Source organism: Acipenser ruthenus, chromosome 8, assembly GCF_902713425.1.
Source record: "Acipenser ruthenus chromosome 8, fAciRut3.2 maternal haplotype, whole genome shotgun sequence".
Classification (NCBI taxonomy): Eukaryota; Metazoa; Chordata; class Actinopteri; order Acipenseriformes; family Acipenseridae; genus Acipenser; species Acipenser ruthenus.
This window is the reverse complement of record NC_081196.1, coordinates 49,858,517-49,882,647: the sequence shown is the minus strand read 5'-3', so window position 1 is coordinate 49,882,647 and position 24,131 is coordinate 49,858,517. Positions and strand designations below refer to the sequence as shown.

At 35.8% G+C, this 24,131-nt stretch overlaps 1 protein-coding gene across 1 annotated transcript in view; it reads left to right on the top strand.

The window, feature by feature from the left end:
• LOC117406466 (NALCN channel auxiliary factor 1) overlaps nucleotides 1-23,462 on the top strand; it is a 119,953-nt gene extending 96,491 nt beyond the window's left edge. The window contains exons 2-3 of the mRNA XM_034010520.3: nucleotides 20,350-20,521; nucleotides 22,928-23,462. Of these exons, the coding sequence (XP_033866411.1) occupies nucleotides 20,350-20,521; nucleotides 22,928-23,226 (471 nt within the window). The 3' untranslated portion in view covers nucleotides 23,227-23,462. The remainder of the gene's footprint in view (nucleotides 1-20,349; nucleotides 20,522-22,927) is intronic.
• The last annotated feature ends 669 nt before the right edge of the window (nucleotides 23,463-24,131 follow it).

The following is a 24,131-nucleotide window of genomic DNA, read 5'->3' as shown; positions in this document are numbered from 1 at the left end:
TTTGGATTTATCACAGCTTCTAGATGTCTTTGTTTGATTAATACTACTGTAGTATGTAATATAGCCTTTTCATTTTAACATTTGCCTATGGTTTTTCAGGAAATTCAAATATTAGTCTTCACAGGTTGATGTAGCACTAATATCATAAAAATAATAATTAAAAAAAAGATCATAAAATTATGTAATTAGTAGGAAGTGTGACAAAATAAAACGAGCTGTCAGAGCAGGCAACACTGCAATTACAGCACATAATACAGTGCATATGTCACTGAAATATATTAAAGGCTAAATATTTAATGTGTTTTGCTGTCTTGGAATGGGGCCAAAGCTGTAAAAAGCTAAACTCCAGACTATTCCATGATTTTACTGCTGCACTCTTTGCTGTGTCACACAAATAGGAACCTATTGTCCAAGAAAAGTTTCAACCCACAAGAACAAAGAGTAAGTGGTCACTGGTGGTGTATTTCAAACTTTGTTCTTTGTTCCTGTGAAGATATAGCCTTGATGTTTCATGCTCCGCACAATCCTATAATTGAATCACGGGGATACAAAAATCTACTGTATTAGATATAGTTTTATACTTGTAAAAATTACACCAAGTTATTTTGGTACAGATACTGTAAAACACCCTGTAGATTTGTTAATGTGATTCATTTTTTTTGTTTTCCTGTCAGAAACTACATTATGAGTAGTAAAGGTGACGAAAATTGGACAAAAATGCAGAACAGCATGGTAAAAAGTTGAATATGGTAAATAATAAAGCCTTTTAAAAGCATAGGTAAGCACTGTATAGCCAAAGAGGTATGGTAAAGCATATTCAAAAACATTGCAAACCATGGTAAGCTGTGATAAATGCATACTGTAGTACAACCACTGGAAAAGCATGGGAAAACTGAAATTACAAATAAATCTGCATTTCTCTGTTGCAATTCAGTTTTGAACTATGGTGGAAGAAACAACAGATTGGTGCATTGCATTTCCAAGAATGGACAAATTACTGTTTTGTAAAAAGGTGATGACTTATGGGCTGTTCCAGATAACAGAATTGACTTCCACATTTCCATCCACATCTTCCCTGAAGGTATTAGAGGAAGTCGTCTGCAATATTTATACTTCTTTATTTTTGTCCTACACGCCAATGTTCTGCTGTGTATTCCTTGTCTTCCACAGTGCTATTATTGGACCTGAACTTAGCCCTGTCTGATTTTATACAATTTGTCTCAAAACTGGAGGCAGCTAACAATGTTGTCCTGAAATCTCAAACTACTTTTTCAGAGCTGTTTGAGCACACAAATAGCAAGTTTACTTTAGAAGCTCTTCATGTGCATACATGAGGTAATCTAACATACAGTTACTTATCATGGTTCATTAAAAGTTGCTTTTCACAACCTATGTAACTCTAACAAATTATTCAATTACCTTTCAATGAAACTATATTTAATGTAATTAGGGTTTCGTGTGGAAAATGCAACATAGTTTATGCTCAGCAGTCCTAGGGCAACATTGACTCAACAGTCGTCTTTCTGTAGAACTTAATGAGATGAATTGTCCTATGAAGTCTAGTTCATGATGATTCTTCTGTCCCCAACAGGATCAACAACACAGTCCTTATGCACTGTCCCCTTTATTCATTCTTCAATCACAAATGTGTCCTAACACAGTCTTTTGTAGTTCAGTAGACTTAGACATGTCCATCTGAACAGTCTCTTTTAATACACGGCAGGGTATCTCTCTCACCCTAGAACGCGGCGTGTTGACTTCTCTTCTCCAAGGTCCTTAGTGTCCCATGCTGTGAGCACTTCTTCCTCATATAGCTTCTGCTGCAGAGGTTGGCTTTATGGTATTCTGTGTTGCACTTTCCATTTTCGGTAACAATTCTAGTCATGAGAGCCTTAGCTTTTGCAATGATAACAGCTTTTCCTAAATATTGTTTGTTCATGTTCAGGTCCTTAGCTGCATTTCCAAAAAGGAGCAGTAATAAGTTTTGTTGTTGGCAAAGTTGCCAGATGCTTCCTGATCATTATATGGCATTTCCTGAGGGCCCCTTTTGCTTGAAGCACATAACCCTTTACTATCAACACATGTGTTTCAGTATAGTCAATTTTGCCCTTAATGTCTTATTTATATTTCATTCAATGAATTATTCAGGTTGTCAATGATTAATCATCTCCTATTTGTGTATATATCTGCAGCTATTGATCTGTGTAAGTGTGTGACTTAGGGACAAATGGGGATAATAGGGGATGTTATTTTAGTGAAATACATTAATAATAATATAATTTTTATAATGATCCTGTATCGTGTCCAAAGCAACACAAAACACTCTTCTCTTTCCCTTGCCTATTAAGTGTAACATTGTATAAACCTAACATAGTCCAACTGAAAATATTGTATGTCTTTATTTATTTGGCCGTAACCCCTGTAACATCACTCATGGTTAAGGAAAACTCAGCCGGGCCATGGCATATTCCCCATTTATAAAAGTGAAATATTCCTTTTCATCTGTGAGTGTTCTGTGAGCAATTCCCTAATGTTTTACGGTACTGACAATTGGAAACGGAAAAAAATAATTACAGAAAGAGAACTGTATTCAAAGGACAAATACAGTGCAGATTGCAGCAGAGAGAAAGAGGTACTGCATTCAAAGTGATTACATAGAAAATAAAAATAAAAAGCTGAATCAGCAACCAAGGGGGAATAGCAGATAACCTATCAAAGAACACTGTGCAATGAAACACTTACAGCTTGTTAAGCTAATACTGTGAGAGAAGTATTGAGTCTTATCTTTTAGGAATATTAACAAAAGATTGTTTTCATCTGATAGGACAGTGCGATCTAATCGAAGAGTTATACTGAAAGACAGTGAACCGATGGTTCTCACTATACTCCATATCAGAAAAGTAAAATGCATACCTACCATCTTACAAAACCTACAGATTAGGAGTGGCATTATCGACATTACTGTTTGGCTTTTCTTTTATTAAATGAAAATGCATTTATTTGGCATGCGCATGTATAAACAACAATCAAGCAAGGAACACTTGTAGACATGTATTGATTTTGTCTGTTTATGAAGTACAGATATGCCAAACAATCACAACTGGAAATGAGCAGCACATAACTGTAATGGTCTGTGTGACAGCAGATGGACGCAAACTGGATTGCTCCAGTAAAAACCCAACTGTATAAATGGGTAATTGTTTGTAAAAAAATAATGTGATATCTTGTAACAATTGTAAGTCGCCCTGGATAAGGGCGTCAGCTAAGAAATAAATAATAATATCTTTGTAAATGCGTATTTATTTGATGTTTTAATTTTTCCTTAAATTCAAGGGCATCTTAAATTCGAAGGAATACGGTAATAATATAGTTGAAGGGCAACATTACAAACTTGTTTTTATCTGACATTGTTTGGGTCTGGTAAATAGTGCCAGAATATAAAGTGTGCAGGTTTACAGAGGTACTATAAAACTAATACTGTACCCCCAAAAAATAAAGGTATAAATGACATACTATTTGAACACTTTAAAAACTACAACACATACAGTATTATTATTATTATTATTTATTTCTTAGCAGACGCCCTTATCCAGGACGACTTACAATTGTTACAAGATATCACATTATACATTATTTCACATTATACAGATATCACATTATTTTTACATACAATTACCCATTTATACAGTTGGGTTTTTACTGGAGCAATCTAGGTAAAGTACCTTGCTCAAGGGTACAACAGCAGTGTCCCCCACTGGGGATTGAACCCACAACCCTCCAGAGCCCTAACCACTACTCCACACTGCTGCCCAGTAGAAGTAATGCCCAGGAATACCCTGTAACTCTATATTGTATTCATTTAAATGTTTTCAATTAAAATTGATTTTAGGCAGTCAAGATTTACGAATCATACTGGATTCCAGAATAGACAGCTTCCGGACTGTAGAGAGCATCACACCATTCATTTCAACAGGGATTTAGCAGGACCTACAAATGACACCTAATTATACTGAATACCAGTTTGTAGAGGGGCTGGATTAGACCGGTTTTATGGTATCCAGGTGCATATGACCTTGTTTACTAATCTGTTTATTTTTTCTACAGTCCATTTTTCCTAGAATGTTTGAGCTGAGAATGTGTGGGGTAAGATGGCTTTTCACAAAAGGAGGTATAACATGTCTAAAATGTCAGATAAATAAGGGTCTGTATATGTATTTAGCAGAGCAGAGGAAATGCTGTTTTCAAATGTGACAAATAAAATTTACGTTTGCAGTCAAGGAGCATATGTGCAGTAAACCTTAGTTGTGTCTGATGAGAGCTGATTCAATGTGAGCGAGTCATTAGTAGAAACAGGGCTGAAATCTGATGTGCTTGGCTTATCACAGTCTCTATGCATCTGTGATCCATACAAAAAGCAATATATTTAGTCCTAATGCATTTTAATAGTTTTCTTTTCATATAAATGTCATTTAATGAAGGTCTCTAAGCCAAAGTTATATGCGTTATTCAGTCAAGCTGCAAGTTATAACAAATACTTACATTGGCTTGTATTTCTACAGTATAAACACCATGAAGCTGATGGAGGCAATGGAGTTGAAAGGTCACAATATTGTGTTATTTTTTTAGAATTAGGAGCCAAACACACATGGAAAAACAACAAGGGCTTGCAAACAAGATGGCAGCCAGTTAGATATTGAGAAAATGAATCAAAATCTCAATATTTTTTCTTTTATAGATATATAAATATATCTATTATATATATATATATATATATATATATATATATATATATATATATATATATATATATATATATATAATAGATATATATATGAAAAAAATGGTATCTGTAGCTGTACAGTATCTTTCAAAATCACTAAATACATGGTGGAAATGGTGGAAAAAACTTGATATGTATCAGGTTTAGATGTTTTATGGCAGCTGTATTTAGATCTGGCACTTTCTGTATGTGGGATAACAATATAGAACTATGATAAGAGAAATATTGAAAGTATTTGATATATTGCATTGCTTATTCTTGAGGTATGTTATACAGCAGTTTAGAAACAGAATGGGTCTGTATGCAGGGCCAAGGGTGTCTGTTCCTCTCATTGTATGCAGCATATCATCTGAATATAAATATTTCAAGTAAACCACACTTTAACTGAACAATACATTTTTTTCCACATTACCTGCTGAACTTATTCTGCTCACAGAGAAAAGGCTGGTTGGAAGAGAACCACCTGGGTGCTGGCAACAAAGGTTACATCTCAGGGAAAATATATTGGAAAGTAGAACAAACAGTATTGCGGTGCTGTGGTGTTTGTTGTCTCTGTTGCCTTCTGTGCTGTAGCAGTTAATCATCAGTAATCAGTAGTGCATATTGGCAAACCCATTGGTTTGCTCGCTGCTGCCACAAATTTATTTAGCCGTGATTTTATGCTTTTACACTGTCCTTGAGGAGATAGGATCTGACAAATTGGGAAGGGAGGTGAAGCAAATAATTATATTCTAGCTTTTTACCATCTGAAGAATTATTTCCTTTTCAGATGCACATGGATGTCAAGTCTCAAGGTTTACCCGTGAAACTCACAGTTTTTCACAATTTTGAGAGTCTCACGGCCGTGTAATGGATTCTCACGTTTGTGCAAAAGTTTGTTATTGTTTGTGAGGCTGCGATACCCTTTATACATGATACAGCAGTAAATCCAATACAAATGTCGAAGTGTATTATTTCATTTTGGGGGAGTGGGGGTCACCATGAAGAGGTGTACATTACCATTCTATATTCCTTAAGCTGCTACGCAAACTGCCCCCTTACTCCAAAGATAGAATTGCCTTGTTGTCTCAAACTGATGGTTTGTCTGCGCTCTGTGTTTCTGTAGACAACACGTCATTACTCGGACAGAGTCGAAGGATAGGCTGTCAGGCCGACACTGTTTTGTTCACGCAGAAATTACCACAGAAATAAAAGAGAAATGGACATCAATGAGAATTTAATTATTAAAGTTGAAAAATATAATGTTCTTTATGATGCCAGTGTCAGTTGTTATAAAGACAATGAAAAGAAAGATGGCACATGGTAAGAAATAACAGAACAATTGGAAATTGATGGTATATCTAGCTTTCTTTACTTCATCTTAATTTTAGTCAAAGTGACAGGGAGCGCCACACACTGGATTCGTATTTCTGTAAAATGACGCTTCTTTGTTTTAATAATGTTGACCAATAATAATAATCACATTCACACACTAACTGAAGATTTTATTAAAACTGAAAATCAATAAAAAAGTATATTAAACTAATTTTCTCAGTATTTACAAAAAAATATGTGTAGATGTATTATTTTTGAATAGTTTACATGTTAAACCAGATCACATATAAACATTCACTGTTAAATGTCATTTTATTAGTGTGTGGTGTACCCAGACTATTTCTTTGTTTTATTTATTTTATTTCGTCTCCTCAAAAAGAGCAAAAGCAGACATTATTTTCATTTCATGAATAGCTACAGTTGTGTTTTTTTTAATTTTTATTATTTTTATGGGAGCATATACCTTAAGTCTAGGTCAGTGGCGTAGCTGTGTCAGCCATGTGCAAAAATGTTGATCTGTCAGCACCCCCCCCCCCCCCCCCCACCCCACAAATAAAAAAAAAAAAATCTAGTGGTCTATCTGTTTTTATTCTTTAAACAAACTAAAACAATCCACCTCTTTACCAGCAATGGTATCGGGGGTAAACAGTTTGCAGTCTCCAAATAATAATATTAATTATACACAATAATTAACAATTCACGTCTGCACACGGAAATGTGCTTGAGTCATTTTCCAGTGCTTGCCGTGCTGTGCTGTGCTGTGCAGTGTTGTGCAATCCCGTGAAGTTGGTGCTGGAGTTTTTGGTGCTGGCTTGCTGGCTGCAGCTCCCTGGCTCTGTACTTAGACAGCACTCCAGCTTATTAGTTATTCAGTGTAAGGGGCCATACTGACGTAGCTGCTTCCCCTTTGTACCACGAAACTTCTCCCTGCAATCAACTCCGCGTCATGATTTCTCCAATCACTGTTTGCCCCGTAGCTGATTGTAATGGAGTCCTTCTGTGTACATGCAGCTACGCGCTCCCCCTAATATGGTCACCTTCCAGTTTCCGCCAACCGTCGAGGATGCCCATCTAGGAGGAAGCACCTAGCCAACCTTACACAGCGCCCTTTCTGGTCAGGAGGGAGATTTACAGCTCGAATTCCTTCGTTCTGTCACAATGCACAATAAGTTTTATATGGAATGGCCCATAATTCAATATTATATCTGCACAATACCTATCTTGACCTGCACAAAAATCACTGTATGTTTTGATCTATGGTTAAGAATCTGTTTTGCAGCTTCTTGTGAAACTGGCACCTACCGCTGTAATGTAAAATAGCCTCCAGTATTTGAATTTTGGATCAGCTCCAAGTCTGAAGAGTTTTTCTCTAGTTCTGAACTACAGCCCTCACACTATGAAAGGTAATATGTATGCTTGATTTTACAGAGCATTCATAGATCACTACTGAAATGTACAGACACAGAAAAAAAACAGAGGGCAAAAAGTCATGTTAAAAAAGTCTTTTCTTAGTCATGGCCCTGAAGAATTTGGAATGTTTCCCAACATAATAAGTGCTATTAGAGATGGCTGAAGTAACACAGGGTTAATGTTTTATGTTATTGATTATGTTGCATGTACTGAAAATTTGAGGACCGGACACATATAATGGGATGAACAAATGTATAAATTTACATTCAACTGTTTGGTACTTGGATATAATGTGAGACATATTTATTAATTATGTTTTATGTCTCCGGTTTAATTGGTCCACCACAGATACACGTATTCAAAGTAAAAATACAGTTCTTATTCAAGCGAGATCAAAGGTTCTTTAATTAATTGTGAACATTCATTTTTACTTAAAAAACATGAGATATGGCTCAATTTAATAATTTATTTTATGCCTTAGGTCCTCTAAGTGCTTGATAGTGCTTTATTGAACAGACAACGAAATAGAACATGTAAAATGTATTTTATTCAGAAGTTACAAAAACGAATAATCAAGATATGAGCAAAATATCATCACAAGCATTTAACACTAGAACCGCCATGCTTTTTTGCATTGAAAATGTTAATTACTCTTCCGTTGTAAATCGTATGTGTATGTCCATTTTTGACTTTTCCTAAATGTATTAATTAAATATCCTGACGGCATTTGATAGCCAGAATCGCAAAAATGATAAAGTTATAAACAGTTTTACCTAGAACCGCAACGTTGGTCAATGTGATCCATGCATTACAATACGTCTTTTTTTTAATATAACTTAAAATATTCTATTTTTTTTAAATGTAAATGCAGCACACATGTTTTTTTTTTATTTCAAGCCTTTCTTTGTTTGTAGACTGACGATACAGAGATTGCTATGATTGTGGATTTGTCACGATGCCAACTCTGTGAAAGCCTAGTTGCTTATTTTTCAATGTACCTGGGAGACAACAATTCTTCGTTTTGTTCCAGAAATGCAACTGGGAATATATCAGAAGGAAATATTTAATCTTGAAAGTAGTCATTTTGATTGGAATATGGCAAGCTGCACTCAGATGCAGAACAACTTATGTGCCTAATATGAAATGCATGTTATATATTATTTTTTTATATTACTTTTAGAAAAAAATTCAGTTTTACAGGTTTGTATGTACCAGTTTACATGTGTTTGCACAATCGTGTTCAATGGAACTGCGTCTGTGTTTACAACACAGCTCCTGGATGCAGGCACAGTCAGCTGGCAGACGCGTACGCTCCTCCATAGAGTACAATGCAGCCGTCATACCGGAAGTAGTGTTATATTTTCTTTTTATGTAGTATTAGAAACAATGATTTCAGATCGCCTTGCTGCTCTGCAAAAGTCTTTTTCTCCTGGTTTCTACTAAAAAGCCTTCAAAGAAATTCAAAAGCAGAGTTCCGGGTAGTTCAAAATGTCTTCTACGGTTGCTGTGGCAACGTAAACAAGAAAAGAAATATGACGAACTTCCAGTGTCCCAAAGGGAGTTCCAAAGGCACCCTGTTGTAGTTTTTCCAAATTATGCACACCTCAGTCTGTGGTAGACTGTGGTATCCTTAGCAGAATGTGGGAGGACACATGACTCCAGCCAATCAGGCAAGCAAAACCACTTCCAATGAACAGCAGCACTCTCTCCACACATACTACTATGATTGGTTCTTTTGAAATATAGGGCTATTCTATTAGTCATTTTAAATAGTTTCTGTCTTATCTAGGGAATGTGCTGATGTTGATTGTGGCAGGGCAGCAGCCCTGCCCCTTTGTGTGTGGGAATATAAGGTTGGCAGGGATGGGGTAAATCTGTTCCTTCCAGCAATCACAGGTGACCATTCCCCAATTAGGTAATTGTTGCTAATTGGGGAGTGGCCATATATATAAAAGCAGGGAGAAATCCTTTGTTTGGAGTTGGTGTTTGAGAGAAGGGAGCTTGGTGAGTTTGACCTGTGGGTTTTGTACTGTGTTTTGGAGTCTGTTCAGTGAAGGTGAATGCCCAGCTTGTCAGCAGTTTTTTGTGTACATTTCTGTACCTTTTTATTTTGTGCCTGTTTATTTGTTCATGTTTTTGTTAATGAAATGTGTGCAACAGCGCTTCACTGCAGCTTCTGTCTCTGAGTCTCTAATTCCTACTTGGGCTGTGACGCTATCCTGTCACAGTCTGCATTTGTCGGGGATATGAGAGTAAAATCTTAATGATTTTAAATCAAGATAATGTGAAAAGTCTTAACTTTTAGTCCTCTATGTCTATTCCTATTAACATTAATTGTAACATTTGTGGTAGCTCCACAAGGAGACATCCTTTGCCTATTTTGTCTGATTGGCAATCACAAGTCGGGGAAATCATGTTCTGTTGGATGTTGATTCGCCTTTGTTTGTCCTGCAAGGAAATACCATCTGTTCCAGTGGAGGTGTTACAGTGAGGTATGTATTACCAGTTAAGGTGTTTATTGCCAAATAAATGTTTCTGGGCTGTCACAGCTGACGAGTGTAAAATAACATCTGCTATAAGATAAGAATCTTGTCATGTCTCTCTTTTGCAAGTTCTTGTCATGTCTCTCTTTTGTAAGTGAGGCTGTCCTGTTTTACTTGAAAGTGTCTGTTTTGTTTGAAGCTTTGATGTTGCGACTGGAACGTTATATTTTAGACTGTTTAAAAGAAACAGACCTGCAAAAAAAAAAAAAAACCTCTTCTGTTTGTCAAAGAATATTTCTTTATATAAAAAAGGCTGGTTTGTTAGGATTGGATTTTTTAACTCCAAATGCATTATAAATTGTTTCTCCGTCACAATAACTTATATCTCATACCTAGAAGAGCATTTTCTTTAAATATCTCTTTTGTATTTCCTCCCCTGTGATGAAGCTTATAAAACATCACTGTCTAGAAACGACACCTACTGGGAAGGCAGTCTGTAGCATATCCATCTACAGCCCATGCTGTTACCATCTTCTGGCTGTGCAGTTCCTGCAAGTGTGTGCACTTATTTTCAATTCCCTAAGCCATGTTTCCTAAATAACATTTCTACAAAATAACAAAGCATCAGCGTCACTGCAAAGCTGTTTCCACCAGGAAGGAGACAGAGACAAGGAAGCCTAAGGAGACCAGATGTCCCCAGAACCTTTCTTGGGATGCTCATTTCATCCCATATTTTTTTCCTAGAGCATTGTTGTGCCGGTGACAGAATATTGTATTTTCATGCAGGCTGCTGTGTTGCCATATCTAACTTATTACAGTACAATGACACTTGGTGTGACTAAAGGGTGAACGACCAATACAGTAGCATTAAAAACCTGGCTGTACAGTGCCAAAGTTCATATTTGCAATCAATCGTGGGCAGGTTTATCCATGTTGCTAAAACAAACTGGTGGCTATCCTCGTCTGAATCATCACTCTCGCTGCCCGAAGAGTCTACAATAACAGCTCATACAGGTACAGTTTGTGTTGGAACTATTCTCTTCAACCATGATATTTGTATATCTGTGTGCAAATGGCTTTGCTTCACGTGTAGCTATAGGCGACAATTGGGGAAATCAACGCTGTCGTGTCACATTACCGTGTCATGTTTACAATGCAAGTGCATTGAAGCTTGTCATGGTTTGAACACTTTGCGCATCAAAATAGCCCATCACAACAATAGGAGGGGCTGGAAAATATGCCAAATGTATAAACATATTTTCTATTGACATAAATGTATTTTGATAAATAGATTCTATGAAGTAACCATTTATAAATAGAAATAGAGATATGTAATGTTTTCATACAGGAAGGGCCTGGTTTGCAGATTGGACACTGGAGGATAGCATAGAGATGGAGATGGAACGAGATGGAAAGTGGAAATCAAAGAGAGATGATCCAGTTTCTTTGGCAGAAAAGGGACTAGATTTGTAGCAGTAATCAGCAATACAATAGAATCTTGGCCTTTGATATTATTGAATTGCTGCTGTGTAATGTAATAACTATACTTGTTGTGTAGAAATGGAATTACAAAGATAATAAGATCATTTATTCACAAAGTTTTTGAAGTAAAAGATTCCACTCTGAATATCACCATGAGTCTCTGCATTCACTTTCAATATGATATTAGATCAAACATTGTAAAAGTGAAAATAAAAACCCTAGGGCTTCCCTGTAGCTTGGACATATTCACAATATTTCCATTCTGTCACAGTTTAAGGACTTAAGAATCTGGTCACCTTAAGGAAGCTGCAGGTTTGAACACGCTAATGCACACTTTAATTCTAAATAATAATATAAACAACCAAAGACAGGAAAAAAACGACACATTGGCCAAAACAAAAGGTTCTACAAAAACTCACGAAATGTAAATAAACACGGACGTAAATACAGCACACAGACCGTCACCAACATTTACCTTAAACATTTTATCTAACTAACAGCCATGAAGACCCTATGTATACACCCATGGCTGGAGCCTTAATTAATCATTTATTACTTGTCAATTGCAGTAGTTCTTTCTGGTTTGTTTTCTATTTTGTGCATTTTGTCTATGAAATCATGGGTATTAAGAATAATGGTTTGGAGCAGTTTAATTATTGTATTAAACTGTATTAGGTCAATGTTACTTAAGTTAAAAAATTACAAATCAAATTGATTACCATACATCTTAAGCCAAATATGAATGTGCTTTGAAAGATTGTTTGCCTAATGTTACATAAATATTTCAGTGGAAAGTAGAATATGACATGATCTATGATTACAGACTTTGTAGTTTAGTTGAATAGTGGCTTGAGGCAGTCATCTGTGACTGACAAATTATTCAATACACTTATAATTATCTTACTCCTTTAGGACACAGTTATATCTGGAAATGGTGGTCCTTTGATTTCCTCAGTGTTTTCCTAGGTTTGAAGATCGCTGATAAACTTGGTTTGCGTTTATTTTCCGATGTACTTGCAAAGTTCTGTTGTATATAGGGTATTATAATCCAGGGCTCGGAATGGAATGTGAAACAAGCAATTGGTCGAGCAAGGTTCCAGCTGTCCGTATATTGGATGGATACGGACAGTTGGAGCCTTGTCACATATTCTAAATCACTGCGCTTCCTCACAGAATTTCAAGTATCGGTAGCCATCTTGCTTACACTCACTTACAGATGTACAGCTGTAATTATGAAACTGAGTGACCAATTACCTGCAAAAAATCCCAAAGTAGTAAGTAGACATGCCGATTTGGATGAAGAACAATTAAATGAACTGGCAAAACAGAAAAAATAACAAACAAACAAAAAAACCGCTGTCTTTATGCTCACCTACCCCGACCCCATCACTTTAAATGATGTATTTTTAGTGGTTTGTAACTGCTAAAGAAAAACACAAAAAGACACTTGTGCACATTATCCACCCGTCTCTGACAGACTACAAACAAATTACTGAAATCCGAGATGTTGTTGAATTTATTTTTATTCCTCACATCTGTTCTGCTCAAACAGTGTGTCTGCACTGACAGGAAGAAAACAAATAACTCAGTGCTGTCTCAACTCCGCCCCCTGGTGTATTTTTTCAATGGCAATGTGCACATTATCAAAAAAATGATTTACTTTCTGTTAAGTGTTTTAATTAAATTAATTTACTCATCTTAATTTAGTGTGTAGGTCTAAGTTATACATGGGACTACTTTATTTGGCATCAGGATATATAATAAAAAAAAAACTAATACTTTTTTACCCTAAACACAATTTATGTTTTTTGGTTTTTTTCCCATTCAAATCCACTGTTTTACCTGGATTATAAATGCTATAAGGCCCTTTGGGGCGTCCGTATACATTGAATATACTGACTTCTCGGGGGTTGAAGGCACGAGACAAATCACATCGCATCCATATATTCGACGTATATGGACATCCAGCTGGGCCTTATTGCATACTTAAACAACATTAGCAGTGACAGTTTTTATCTGCATGTTGGGAAATAGGAGGCATAATCTATTTTGTGCTTTTACAACATCTTCTAGTTATAGAATGTTATAACACTGGGAATACATTTTATAAATAGGAGACCAGTGATATTTTAGCAAGCTATTAACTGTCTGAATCTGTTCACGGTACCACATTTCAAAACTTACATGGTCCCAAAATGAATGGAATCCATCTCTGTCAATTTGTCAGCACATGGAAGTTCTGTAGGAAAACAATAGAGCACCCTTGAAACTGAGATGTGCTGTGCTGTTGCATCCTTTAGAGCCTCATCTAGAAATATGGGAAAAATAAACAAAGAAATAATAAAGAAAGCATATTTAAAGCTAGTGCTTCCCTGATTCTGCATTTCCTAGCACTTTTGTTTCACCTTAATGTTTGATTTCTTTTTGATAGATTTTGGGACAACATATTTGATTATACAAATATTTGTTGTACTTGTACAAATAAAGCCAATTTTACACACGCTGAAATTATGTTATTTGGTTAGCTTTATAGTGACACCAAAAAGGTTTTAAGCTTCTCGTTGGCACTGTGTGATTTATGATTTAATACTTCAAGTTGTGGATTAAATATGGCATACAAGATACTTAGGAAATGTAAGAATGTCTGAAGCAGAGTTCCCTCAAATTCTTATGATTAGTTTCATTCGCATTCATTTTGCATCTATTATGCAGTGTATTTCTTAACATTACATTTAGTTTGCCACAAGTCTGCCCAATTCAAAAACAATTCCATATCCCTTTGGATTATCAGGGTTGCATTTCTTTCACTGCTGTTTTTTTGTAGTCACTTTGCAGTTTACGCAGAAAGTAATTGCAAGTAGATTCCATAACAGGGGTTACATTTGCTCTCTCAGTTAAACCAGATTAAAGAAAAGAGAAAACGACTAGTATCTAAGATTTTTTTGTCAGTTATAAGATGTTAATCAGTCACACTCAAACACAGCAAATCAGTCCCTGGTTGATTGTCCTCAGTGGGAGAGAACATTATTATCTCAAAGTTGCCTGGGTTATTCTGAATCAATCATATCCATCTACATTTAATCAAATACATTATCATGTTCCATTCAAAAAACCTGTACAGTGACTCGCAGGAACATGCCTTTCAACCTGACTGTGTTCATAGTTATAAACTGCTTCCCATTAAGAGACAATTTTAAGTTATTAATCAATCTTCCAGACTGTGGGATGTGCAGATTACTCGGGTAATCCTAGCATTCGTAATAATTATGGCAATTATCAATGCACAAGTACAAAGTATAGATCAGCTGTATTTTAGGTTATTTGTAGCTTGTTTTAAGGAATGCAGGCATATCACTAACATATTATTTGTAACCTCACACAGCAACAGCATTGTTTAGATCGAAAGCCTCCACTGCAAAGGCACATTTAAAACCTAGAATTTTCTATGAAATAATGCTTTGTATTTCTTGTAAAACAAACAAAAAAAACATCTTCATAAAGAAATTCTGGTTTGCAGGTGATATGCCTATTTAGTTACTGAGATTCTAAAACTTTTTAATGAGCTGCAGTAGCATTATGAATTATCGCAGATTGGAATATACAAGAAAGTGCTAAATGTAATTGTAGAACTATTTTCCTGTTTTTTTTATTATTATATTCTCATAAAATAAGTAACTTTGTGAGCATTTCTGATCAAACCCTGGCTTTGTGAAACCAGGCAGATGTATTGCTTTTCACTTGTTGAGGAGTGCACACAATGCCGTAATACATCCCACACAACTTGTTAATTGTGCTGTTTGCCACTTAATACTGAGTTATCCAGGTACAATAGGAAACCCAACTGTATAAATGGGTAATTGTATGTAAAAATAATGTGATATCTTGTAACAATTGTAAGTCGCCCTGGATAAGGGCGTCAGCTAAGAAATAAATAATAATAATGTTTCTGTAACAGCATTATCAATCAATCCCTAATTTTAGAGCAACTTTAACCAAAACAATTGAGACTGACATAAATACGGAACCTTTTCCAGTGTTATGGAAGAGCCAGTCTGTCCCCTTGAGGCTTCTACCTTGCCTCACACTGCTGACTTTATTTAGGCATTAGGTGCTTGCTCAGTCGAATGCTTGACCGGAACTGCTGCTATGTGTATGTGTGAAAATGTAAATGGTTTGGTGATCCAACTATTGGTTATTAATAGTCATGAAAACCTACTGTAGCACTGTTGTTGGGTTATACCTGAGAGAGACAACAGACACCGCTATCGGCTCAAAAGCCCTTTGTTACAAGCAGGTGAATACCAGCCAGCAGCACCCTCTCAGCACAGTCACAGGGTGACGCACACCCAAAACAACAGCAGTGCTACATTATCAATCACTTGAACTAAACATTGGAGAGAACAGAACAATTAAATACAGCAATAATGAACAACTACTAACACAAATACACTAGAATCACAGGATTTTCTCCAAAACCCGATAATCCCAGCATCCTTTGTGTTTATTTACATACCCCACTCCCCTGCCGCTCTGCTGTCCACAGGCAGGGCTCTGTCAGCTGCAGCGTCTGAAGCCTCTGGCAGTGGGCAGCAGGTCCATGCCGTCTGTGCCTGTTACAATACTATTAACCCCTTAATTGCTATTGGACATACATGATACGTCTTCAAAAACGCTCGCTCAGTGCTGCCCAATGTACCAGACACGTCCTTATAAATTATTATTTTTTAAATGAACGCTGGATTGCTGTTATTTCACTCAGTATCACTCACCGAGAAGCTCTTAGAGATAATAAGTGGTCGTGGTTTCAATTTCATTATGTTAGGAACCACGTGATTTATTTTTTATTACAGTCACAGCACTTCAAACCTTGTATCTCAGATTTTCTGCAAATTTATCTTTTAATAAATTACTAATTTGAGTAATCAGTGACCTCATTTTCTTGTGTCAGATGACCTGCCACAGGTATGAGATGATATTATACCTAGATAAAAAAAAAAAAAAAAGGATTTCACTTAATATAGTTCGATTGCCCTTTGTAAACAGACCCAGACGCAGGAATGTGAAGTTTTTAAGCACTTTGTGTAATTTTATTATTTAAAGAAATAAAAGAAAAATGAAAAACAAAAACCTAACTCCCACTTGGAGTACTAACTAACCTTTTCTTCACAGTACTAACTACAATCGGACCAATAAACAAAAAACATTCAAACACACAAAAAGGTTTACACACTACCTTTATGAGCCACACAGGTCTCTTCACAATGACAGCCTCTTCACGTCTCATAAACTGCAGACTGCCCTGAACACACATTTTGTCCCGTTGACATACCAGGCAGGTGATGATGATTATCTCTTATTGTAGCACAGTGGGGGATGGGATTGGAATCATCCCCTCAGTAAAATGTGTGGTTTCGTTTTAAGGCACATTTGTTTAATTGGTTTTGTTAATTATTTTATTGTTTTTGTTAATTGTTTTATTAGTAATTATCCCCTGCACCTGGTAGCCATTGTTAAATTAGTACCAGGTGCAGGGTATTTAAGAGAAACAGTTAGTTTGCTCAGGACTGCTAAGAAGAAGGAGGCAGGAAGTGGTACTCTGCGTCCTGGCAGTCGTGAGAAAACCAAAGAAAAGGTGCTGTAGTAAACCTATGTGTGTTTTTGTTTATTGTTTTAGTGGGGAAACAGCCTAGCTGTCCCACTTGTAGTCAGGGTGTTCTTGTGTGTTAGTTAGTGCTCGTACAGAGCTAGGTGTTTATTTTGTTTTGATTTTGTTCTGCTTAAAAATTAGTGCAAAAGCACGTTCAAACCCTCCATCTCTGTGTCTGGTCAGTATTTTAAAGGGGCAAAATGAACCCGAGCCGCAAGGCTTGTTTACAATATCTACATCTTCTCCATCTGTGGGTAGCAGGGGTTAGCTGTTTGTCTCCAGAAGCTATTTTTTCATCTTCTCTATTGCATGTTATATGGCACTTCATCTTCTGAATAAATGGGTTCAAAGTTATGAAGAAAAGTATTTTGTTCCCAGTGACCTTATATCTTCACTAACATAAATACAATCTGGACAGAGCTCTATCTGTGTACCATTTCATTGGATTGTTTTATCAACTCATTTTTTTTTTCACCATTACCTCTTGTAGAATTGCCTGCTATACATTTGAAGTACAGAACAGAGAAGATGTTTTTCAAAATAGCGAAAGTTAGGTCTTCGACACTTTGTACTAGTTGAATACTGTCACGTTCAAGCAGGTCTTTAATTCTCTAATAGAATAAGGGGAGGCAAACAGGAGAACAAATCGATTGAATAAACTCCTATAATGTGTTGTTCGTTTACTGGCATACAGATTTTCACATACCCAGACATCAGTTAATCAAGAATAATTACGCAGACTTGGTTATTTAAAGTTTAGCGAATCAGAGTATATAGTCACTCCTTTGGTTTATTAACGCTTAAATGGATAGAGTGATCACAGATCCAGGCAGTCTGATGTCTTTGCAAACTAACAGCATTAATACTATAAAGCACTATGGTTACATTACACATCTCAGGCAGTCTAAGGCACACTTTTACACTAATGCATACAATATAACAACATCTCTAAAGCTAATAATAATAATCCTATCCTATAGCATCATACTTAAATATAGGTGAGATATAAATTCAAGATTATGCTTACCCTCCTGCAGAGAAATATGTCAAAATATAAAACAGAACAAAGAAAGGACAGTCGTCAAACCAGAGGCTCTGAATACAACACCAGCAGTCAGCGTCGCAAAGAGGTCTTCAAAAGATGGACCAGACAGACTTGTGTTAACAAGCTTGGCTGATAACTAATTGTAATTTTGCTCCAATATGTATAGGATTTTTTTCTCGTCCTTCGTGCATACAGAAGGCTTAATTTAACCTAAACATCTGGTTTGTTAGACAGCCTTTATCTCTAAAATTAATAATATACTTTTTGGTACCAGGTGTTCTCCCACTTTTCTAAGATAAGGCTATATGAGGTTTTCTCTAAAACTAATAATATATGTTCTTTTTACCTTGTTCTTGTTCCCCTTGCTTGTTAAGAGAAGAAATATAAAAGCGAAAGGGCCCATGAGTTAGAACACCTGGTCTGCAAGTGAGTTTCGCCTTGGTTATTGAAACATATTTTTCTGGTACAATGAAAATCCTAGTACTTTTACAGATAAGAACTGATAACTTGTAACTGCTGATAAGAAACTTAAGAAGCTACATGTGCATTCCAAGAGGCCCCATCAAGGTTATTGAATTATGTTAGTGTTTTGTAGTTCACTGAGCCTCTTATTTAGGCTAATGCAGATTTCTGCAATAATATTTCTGCTTGTAGCTTTTTTTTAACATTTTGTAAACCAGTACAATGTTTTATAATAATATTATTGCCCTTAACAGTTACTTTTCTTCCAGTGGTCTTTTGAACACAGTATCCAGTTTGCATCCAAGATATCGGAGTGCTCCCAGCAGGATTGGAAATCCTTTTCTGGTTCTGTTCTCAAAGGTTCCTTAAAAGCCATCACAGGGTCAGGAATCCAATTTCCTATACAGTAGCTTCAGCTGCAGACATACAAGCTTCCTCCCTCCGTCTAGCCAGTTGGCATTGAACTAAACAGTCAGGCCTGTGCTGCCCCCTGCAGCTGCATGAGTTTATGTATGTGATCCACAATCTCTGCTGTAGTTCAGTTAAGAAAAATTAACACATGAGATTTATACCAATAATAAATAGTCACTCTAATCATGATTAGCTTAAATCATGTTTTAACTATTTAATTGTACATTTTTCCGTAGTTCTTTTTTACACACTGTTTTTCCTTTTTTCCTATCTGCTTTTTGGTTGCTGACTTTTAAAATGTAAGCCATACCATGTTCTCTCTGACAACAGAGGGTCATTTTCCAATGCGCAATTACATTCATAAATAAATTAACATATATTTTTGATGACCAGTTTAATTACATGGAACTTATCACCCCTCCAGCAACTCTTTCTGCACAAACCGGTTGTCTACAGGACGGGAGATGAACAAAACATCTCATTAGCAGTGACGCTGATCCTTTTTAGCTTTAGATGACCTTCAGAACCATAAAAGACCAAACAAATTAACAATACTATCACGATAACTGATTATTGTTGCAACCCCACAACCTATACATCTCAGAATTGCATAGTATATCCATAAAGCACTACATTTTGGATATATAATGTATATGATTTATGAAGTTTGGTTTGACATTTTTTTTTTTTTTTAATAGGTACAGATATCTTTCATACATTCATTGCCCTTGATTTGGGTCTACTGTTTTATGTCTGCTGCTATTGTATGGGCACCTCTTCCCCTTCTCTTCAGTGCTGGAGTAAGATTCTTCCTCTAACAGCAAATAAAGAGCCTCCTTATTCTACATGGATTGTACAAATTATTTAATTGAAGGATCTGTTCTAATTAGGGCTTGAATACTTTGGTATTTATTTCTCTCCAGTCTTTAATATATATATATATATATATATATATATATATATATATATATATATATATAGTGTAATAAATTGTTATCCCCTTTGTTATTGTCATTACCTTTTAAAAAGATGTTTACAGATGCATAATGATAATGGATTCTGAACAAATATATGCTATCATTTATTTTTTGAAATAGTGTAGTGTTTTGCATTGTATGAAAGCTATTGCATATTAAATACATGTTTTGTTTTGGTTTTTTTGTTATGTTTTGTTTTTTTACAGTAAGTGGGTTTTTCTGTGGCTGATTGACACGGATGAGAATCGATATCCTGATCCCCATGATCCTGGGGTACAATAATCTTCAATTAATGTCTATGAACCTAATTTACACCCACTCAATTCCTTTCTTTCCAGACTGTCTACAAACCCTGGCTGTGTTTCCAGTATTTTGAAACCACACAATTTCACTGCAGTAAGAAAATACCTTGCAAGCAATACTGTGAGGAAGTGCAGAGGAGGTGTCCATTTATATTGCCAGACAATGATGATCTAATCTATGGAGGAAGCCCAAGTTTTATTTGTACAGGTAACCCATCCAAGCCTGTATACAATGGTGCTTCAGGTATACTGGGCTGTATTCATCAAACATTAGTTTAATGTACACTGTCCTCCAACAAGTACCCTTTAGTACTTAAAGGGAAGTGTGCTAAATACTGTATATCCTCAGACTTTTGTTTGCAATTTTCAAGAAAACTAGACAAAAATCAATCTTTGAGAAAGGATAACATGCTAACTGTTGTAAAAATGTACAGTATATTGTGCAATCAGCAGCAATTTAAGTTTTGGGATTAAACAAACAGCAAATTAGTTCAAATTAATGGCAAGTACATTAGAGGGGACTTACAGTATATATTTATAGTAATTGTTGTTAAAAAAATGACAGACACTCAGGATTTGTCAGATACTCCAGGCATCCCAGGAGGGCATATATATATATATATATATATATATATATATATATATATATATATATATATATATATATATATATATATATATATACATATATATATATATATATATATATATTAGTTATGGCCGAAGGTTTTGCATCACTCTATACAACTCATTTTCATAAAGTCAAATGAACTGAACAATGTTATGCTAACATATTGAATTACATACCACTTTGTAGTTTTCCATATACATAATGAAATACTGACAGAAATTGATTACATGATGTTAAATAAAAATATCTAAATTATGATCATATGTTTTTTTATTATGTCTCAATCCTAAAATTCTAGGTGTTGCAAAACATATGGCCACAGTTGTATGTGTGTGTGTGTGCATATATATATATATGCGCACACACACACACACACACCTTGTAGACTTATAAATAGTGAATTTACTTGCAAATTGTAAATATTGTGTGTATTTTGTGGGTTGCATATGGATGGGTTAAAAAACCTACCCTTGAAGATAAAATGCTTTTTACTTCCCCTCCAACTGAGGAGGTCAACCAGACATATGAAAATGTGTTGGTTTGAATGGGAGACCTGCCATTAGAGGGAAATGTAAATCCATGTGCAGAATGTGATGAGGTTAAATTGGTTAATTGATTGCTAATGTAACCTGTCCTCATTTATAAACGCACAATGAAAACCACAATTCATGGCATGAACTAGGCAGGAGAGTATAGCTCGTTAGGTGCACTCCACACTTTGCTATCAAGAGTGAAGGCTTTGTTGAGGGAAGTTTTAGTTTTGTTTTAGGCGTAGTCCCCCCTTCCCAGTGTAGTTGGGGTACACCAAGTGTTAAAGGGTGGGTTGAACAGGAAGCTGCGACTGGAATTCAAGTTTGGCACTAGCTTGCTTACCATTTTCTTTACATACAGGAACAACCAGCTGTACTCTGACTGAGTATCATTTACACAGGAGTCCAAAATGATTGACTCCCTCATATCTTAAAGTGGATATGTATGCAATATGTATTACCATTTTTGAAGTAGTACTGTGGATGACACCTTAGAAATGCAGAGTATTTGTATTCACATTGTTATGCTTATTTCATTATTTCATATACATAATAACTACTTTCACAACTAGTCATTCCAATCTGACTAAGAGAGGGAGAGAAAGAGAGACATAAGGTACTAATACAGGATATTCATATTATCAGCTATCCAGAAATTACGTGCCTTGTATCTGATGGTTGAGATGAAACAAAAGAGCATAAATATGTATAAAAAAGGAAAGTATTATTGGGGAAACCAGCAAAATAATGTGAATAAGCTTAATAGGGTGTTCACTGACCCTCATAAACATTTAAGAGGTACCAGTGATGGAAATGACATCCAATCTTAGATATATTTACAATCTGATGGATTAACAGAACAGGTTGCACTTCAGCTAGTGTTGTAAACTAATTGTATTGCAGTCGTTTGTAAGGACTGTAGGGTTCAGCTGTCGTTAGGTAATACTTTCAGATAGCCCACAACATTTTAGAAACATTGCATTTGAACTGGAATGCTAGCTATGGTTATAAATACTTTCAGATAACCCACAACATTTTAGAAAAATTGCATTTGAACTGGAATGCTGCCACCTTCAAATAAATAACACATTGTATGTGACCCATGGTTCTCCCTCTGCAAGTCCAAATGTATTTTACTAACTCACTATAAATAAATAATTTAGCACAAGTTTGCTGCAGTTAACCCTTATCAGAAACACTGACAAAATGCTACAAATATACTAACATTCCCAGTTAGATGTTGGAATTTCAAACCTTGGTTCACACATTCTAGTTATGCCGGTGGCAGTATGTAGACTTCGTGATGAACTCCCCAAAGTTTATTTGAATCATTCAGATATTACTAGAATATATATTGCTAGGGTCTATTTAAGTCCTTGAAATATTATAAACTAAAGGTACTATGGATTTATTTTATTGCCATGGATTCATTTTATTTTTCTTTACCTCACAGGGCTTTTAGAAAATCATCCCACGGATGCAGAACCAGAGTGCTGTGATGTCAGATGGGACTTTAGACCAGATAACCAATCCAAAGGGACAATAAAGACAAGCGACTCAATGGTTTGTCATCATAGGACATCGCTTGCAACTTCTGCAGCATCCAGACTGTGCAACAGCAGGCTTAAACTGTGCTTTCTAGTCCTAATTCTCTTACACACAGTAGTGACAGTGACTGCAGCACAGAACTCTACAGGGCTAGGTTTTGAAGGTATTTCTACTCTGGAGGATAACTCGACCAACGAAGAGTAACAGAGACATGCGTACACTTTGGCAGCCCACTGCTACCAGCAACAATGGCTTAGCTTCTGGATCACATCTGCAAAGCCTTGCGGGTACATTTCAAAATGGAGGGGGCCCAAATCAACACAAAAAGGACTCTCACACACACACAAATACCACTGTTTTTGGTTGACTAAAATCAGTGTTTGAACAGAGTTTTCTTGCACCATTTTATACACTGTTTTAATGGGGTTTTTTGTGTGTTTTTTTTTTTTGGGGGGGGGGGGGGGGGTTGCACTAGGTTAATACAGGATTTTCTTTTGAGGGAGTGGGGGGAGTCTCAAAAACCAAATCAAGTCTTGAATACACTGTCTGTATTTCTATTCATTGTGTGTGTGTTCATCCAGTATTATTTTTTTTCTTTTGAAGTTGATTTTCGATTTGCAAAACACAAAACAGCTGCTACGTCTCAATGGTATAGCAGAATCCTTACCACACACGTGTGCAAAGCCAAGGAGGCACGGGACTCCTTCTGCTTAAAATTAAATACAAATCAACAAATACATCAATCAATAAATGCATACAAGTGCTGTCCTTTGCCTCAGATGGTGGATTTGGACAGTTGATTTGTTTGATAATGTTTACGAAAGTGTACCCAGGTTCTCATTTTGAATAAATCCAGTCCTTTTATCTTTGGTCTGTTGGACAGCTGAGCAGCCTTGCCTAAGATTAAATCCTCTTTTGTATCCCTCTCGTTGTACAAGGTGGTAGCAAAAGTTTAAAATTTGCTTTCCCTGCTTATATATTTATGTTTAAAGTGTGCAGTATTCCAACATATGAAAATCACAATAAATAAATACACATATATATATATATATATATATATATATATATATATATATATATATATATATATATATATATATATATATATA